Here is a 4880-nt window from a genome sequence, read left to right as displayed (position 1 = left end):
CAACTTACCTTGTATTACATACTCAATTTGCCATCAATAAAACGTTTTGCAAAATCCAAGCCCACCTTGTGAACCCATCTGAAGAAGTATAGTTTGTTTTTTAACAGACTTCTCAATGGGCCTCCCAAAATTCTCAAATATTTTCAATTTCCAAACAACCCAACCCATTTGAAGTTGGGGGGAAAAATCGTCCTTTCTGATGAATTGGGCTTGCGATTTGATCATCATCACCGCTTGCTAATGTAGGCTTTGGTTGCAGTTGCAGGTTTCTCACAATTTGAGGAGGTTCGAACTTCCATTTTGACTCCTTTCAATAGGATGGCTTTCTTGCGCCAACTAACGTGTTCATATGCACTAGACTTTTTGCCTCTGAACTCTTCTTCTTAGTATTTTTTTTTTCCTCACACACGCTTGACATTAGAATAAATTCTGCATAATTTCCCTTCAAGAAAACCCCCAACATTGTTATTAACAGTTACGAAAGTTGCATCATAAATCATACAGAGTGAGGGTCCTCTCCTCCCTCGAGGGATTATTGTCTATTTTAGCAAAAGCTTTAGAACTTTAGCTTGGGCGTCCAAACAAATAAGATTTCCCCCCTCTCCTGACTAAAGAATTAAGCAAACACTGATATCTATTACTAACACCATTTTACACAATCACCCATGAATTCAAACACAAACAGAACGTATCAGAAGCCAATCAGTAGAATCATGCCCAAGCTTTCCCACCTCCTCCTCAATTATTTACAATACAACACCTTGACTCTTCTTAGCTGGCTTACTCAAATGAAATACAGGATGCCTGCATAGCCTCCTTACCCCTTTTCTCAAATTCAGCCAATCTCCATGATCATATTCGCTCTTACATCCATTTTCTAAGGTTCCCATTTCACACGAAGAAGGGCTGCTACCTGAAATGGACTTTAATTCCTCTTCGTCATCATTTTTCTTCTGATAGCTCAGATATTTCTCCTTGGCATTGGATTCTAAAGTATTCATAGTAGCTGACGTCAAGAACTCGCCGGTGGTGGGTAGCTCAGGTGCACAAGCATCCAGAGATATTTTACAGGGTTTGCTGCTTAAGTTTGGTTGACAGGGATCATTCTTCTCTCCTGGGGACTCTGAGCATGCAGAAATCAACCTAGCCTTGGCAGCTAAATCCTCTCTTTCATGAAGGTTCTTTAAGATCAGCGTCTTAAGCAAGTTCATTACTTGCACAGCATGAATCAATGCCGTTAAAGGATCGGCCATCTGTATCATACAGAGATAAGGTCTTAATCACTGGAATGAGATACATTTGCAAAGAGAATTCCATTTTTAGTAGTTACAAACACATTCCAGCATTAATTGTGAAATCCATATATTTTTCGGTCCCAATTAGATGCAAGTCTCTTCAGCATAAATGAGATTAATCTTCAGCTCTCATAAGCATATCATTAAGCAAATTTAACAAACCTGGGTCATGTTGGGTGCAAAGACCATAGCAATATTTCGGGCATTCATCTTATTGTATTGTTCATGCTCCACGACATCTGCCATCAAATTGATGGCCCAATCAAGAAGTGCAGCTTCTGTTGGAGGAAGTAACTTTACAAGTTGAGTGCAGTCATCTTCAGTATTGCAGTGCATCACCTGTTCTGCTGTAAGAGAATCAAGTACCCCAGAAGGTAGTTCTCTAAACCATGCCTACAGATAATAAGCAAGATGCGCCTCTTCAGTTCAGAAAGAAAACCAACCATATTGTCTAACTGTGTTAACATTTGATATCACACACCTTTATTAAACCTGCCAAACAATGAACGTCTATTCCACGTGGCACTACACCTTTGTTTAGCTGGTCTCTAACATACTCCTCATGGCTATTCTCAGCATTTATTCGGAATATTCCCTCTGCCTTTGACAAACCAAACAAGCATGGATTAAAACCTTAATTTTGAATAGACAAGACAAGTTTTATTTAAACTAAAATAGACATTTATTAATTTCAAAAAAGAAAAAAAGAGACATTTATTCAAGAGTAGGAATATAAACATACCTTAAGGCCTCCTTCAACATATAGTCGTTTTTGCATCATGAGAAGGATAGTTGGCACACTGTTCCCTTTGTCATCGTAAGTACACTGCATAGACTTGGCAGACACTCCAAATACATTTGCACTGGAAATAAAGAAATCAACAAATAACAAAGCCAAAATCATGTTGAGAACCACGAATAAGGATGAAATAGATGAAATGAGGCAAACATTACACATGATGTACCACATAATTACTGCTACCAGATACTGCATATACAACAAAAATACAAGGCAATTCTTCGACATATAACATTGAAAATCAGCTTTGCTACGCAATTTGCATCCTTGACACCAAAAATAAATTCACAACGAATCTACGAAAGCAATGATAAGTACCCTCCAGTATTTGGATCCATCCAGATAACAATGCAATCTGTGATGGTTTGCCTTTGCATACGCAAGACACAAACTAATATCTCATGTTGACCAATTAGAACCACATCAAAATTCAAAATAACATTTTTTTCCCAGTTACTGTCCTCTAATCAATGAAAGTTTGATGAATGCTAGCAACAGCACCACCATGAACCTAAGCAGACAAATAAGTTCCTATCAAAATTGAGTTAAAACCTCACTATAGAAAACGTAACCTCGTCATTTGCCAGCAATGATAAGCCTCTCTTTTCAAAAGCAGGTTCATATCCTGTTCAATACACTATGTATTCACAAGAAAGATTTTAAAGGAGCTGTTTAGATGCTCTAAGCAAATTAATAAGCTCCGTGAGGCTTTCATAGCATTTAAAGGCAAAATCTAATTTCAAATACAGCAAAAATTAAAAGGATCGATTGCTGCTTCCCAGCATCCTATTGCTCTGTGGGCATTCATTATATTTTAAGCTATAATGACCAATTCAGATCCAACTCGATTCCCAAAAATCCCGTCTGACCAAACAATTATATATCATGAATTTCAAAGTTCAAAGGCGTGCTAACTCTGTATCTTCCAGGAAGCGACAGAAACAGAGAAGAAAATGTTGACAGCCAGAGTCTGTCTACAATCCAAACCAATATCTCAGGAACGTTAACAGGAAGAGCCCCCGTTAAAAATCGAGGGGACTATTTTATTTTAGATGGAAAAATAAAAGTTCACGACTTTTAAGAGAACAGAACAAGAAATTCGTTCATTCAGTCTGACAGAGCAGGTGACACTTAATTACAAAATCATCCAAGAAAATGAGAAGAGGCATTAGTTTCCTACATTTTCCCGGGTACTTTATTTTCTTTTCCTTTTTGGCTTTAGTAGACAAAATCACAAATCAAAATTCACCAAGCAACATCTTAAAAAATGAACAGATTCTTTATCCAATTATGCATAGCTTAATTATGTAATCTAGTAATTTATTCAGCAACGACCTGATAATTAACCAAACATGCGCACAAAATCCCATAAAACCATACGCGTGAAAGAAAATTACATAAGAAGAAGAAGAAGAAGAAGAAGGAAGCAAACCTGGCACTGGGCACCTTCCTGGGAACTTCAGGCTCAAATTCAGTAGGCAAGCCAAGGAAACCGTTGAAGCGGTCGAAAGTCACGTGAGAGACGTGCCTAACATCAGTAGGCCAGCTAATATCCATGGAAGAAACATCCTCCCTCTCCACACTGCACGTAACGAGTGACTTCCTTAACGCCGCCACCAAAATATCAAGAATAGCGAACTGATTAGTCCCTTGTCTACCTCGCTCATTTCCTCCTCCTCTTCCTCCAAATCTCGAGCCGGGGCTAATAAATGGAGTCGATATCGGGTTTCTCAAAGCGCCATTATATTCCTCGTCTTCATACTCATCGTCGCCCTCCTCCTCTTCTACTTCTTCGTCGTCATCTTCGAGAAATGGACTCGGCGGAGGAACTGTGTTGAATTCGGTGAGTCCAACGATTCCACAAGATTTGGATCGAAAAAGCCGAGTCATGTTGACTGGTCTCTTTATATTTTCCAGCTGAGGATTGAACAAATACGGCGAGAGAGAGAGAGAGAGAAGAGAGGAGTATTATAATAATAATGATGTAGGATTAAGGTGGGGATTAATATTAATAAGAGAAGGTTTGGTGAGAAGAGGAGGAGGAGGAAATTGGCGGTGGAAGAGAAGAGGAGAACGGAAGAGATAGATATGGTAAGGGAGATGGAGACATTTGGCTTTCTTTTTGGTGGACATGAGCCAATGAAAGTGGGAGTGGACAGATGGTGACACGGGAGAGACAGAGACCGATTGTTGACAAATAGGAGACTACTACGACTACTCCTCCTCTTCCTTCTTTTTTTCATTTTGAATTCAATTCATAGTAGTTAGTAAAAACACTTTCCCAACACCAGACAGCTATGACTTCCCGATGTTACTGTGGATTTGATTGCGTCGAATTTTGTTTTCTCCCCTCTGTGATGATCGAAGGGTAAAAAAAATCTCTAACACTCGCGAGAGAATATGGATAAGAACCACACTATTAGTTTGAATATTAGCTTTCACGGAAAATTTTTATTTATATTAGATTTATTATGTATTTAATATATAAATATATATTTTTTATATATTAAATAAATATATTTCATATTATATGATAAATTAAATTTAAGTAAAAAAAATTATTTTTATTAAAAATAAAATTTAAATTAAATTTAAAAATAAATAATTAAAATAATTACCAACAATATCTTTACACGTGAGCACATGAAATGTAATTAGCAAGGCATGCGGCTTGTTTACATAATTACAGGTTGAGAAAAAGCTTCCATGATAGCAAATTCTCTTCATTAGTGTTGTTATCACATATATAATCCCAACTCAGCTGCTTTATTTGCCGAATATATACC

General features: G+C 37.5%; 1 protein-coding gene across 1 annotated transcript; it reads right to left on the bottom strand.

The window, feature by feature from the left end:
• Positions 1-443: 443 nt before the first annotated feature.
• LOC110661059 (rho GTPase-activating protein 3) lies at positions 444-4374 on the bottom strand. Its single transcript, XM_021819581.2, has 5 exons — positions 3527-4374; positions 2038-2158; positions 1777-1896; positions 1458-1688; positions 444-1253 (listed from the first exon to the last, which is right to left on the bottom strand). Exons 1-5 carry the CDS (start codon positions 3982-3984, stop codon positions 747-749), a joined length of 1437 nt encoding a protein of 478 aa, XP_021675273.1. The 5' UTR covers positions 3985-4374; the 3' UTR covers positions 444-746.
• Between the last annotated feature and the right edge of the window lie 506 nt (positions 4375-4880).

The sequence above is a fragment of the Hevea brasiliensis genome, chromosome 2, assembly GCF_030052815.1.
Source record: "Hevea brasiliensis isolate MT/VB/25A 57/8 chromosome 2, ASM3005281v1, whole genome shotgun sequence".
In the NCBI taxonomy this organism is placed as follows: domain Eukaryota; kingdom Viridiplantae; phylum Streptophyta; class Magnoliopsida; order Malpighiales; family Euphorbiaceae; genus Hevea; species Hevea brasiliensis.
This window is presented reverse-complemented; position numbering and strand designations above follow the sequence as displayed.

Coding starts and splice junctions, on each gene's coding strand:
- LOC110661059 (XM_021819581.2), bottom strand. CDS start 3,984: ATGACTCGGCTTTTTCGATCCAAATCTTGTGGAATCGTTGGACTCACC. Junction 1,897..2,037: donor ATGTTGAAGGAGGCCTTAAG/GTATGTTTATAT, acceptor GGTTTGTCAAAG/GCAGAGGGAATATTCCGAAT. Junction 1,254..1,457: donor TTGCACCCAACATGACCCAG/GTTTGTTAAATT, acceptor TGTATGATACAG/ATGGCCGATCCTTTAACGGC.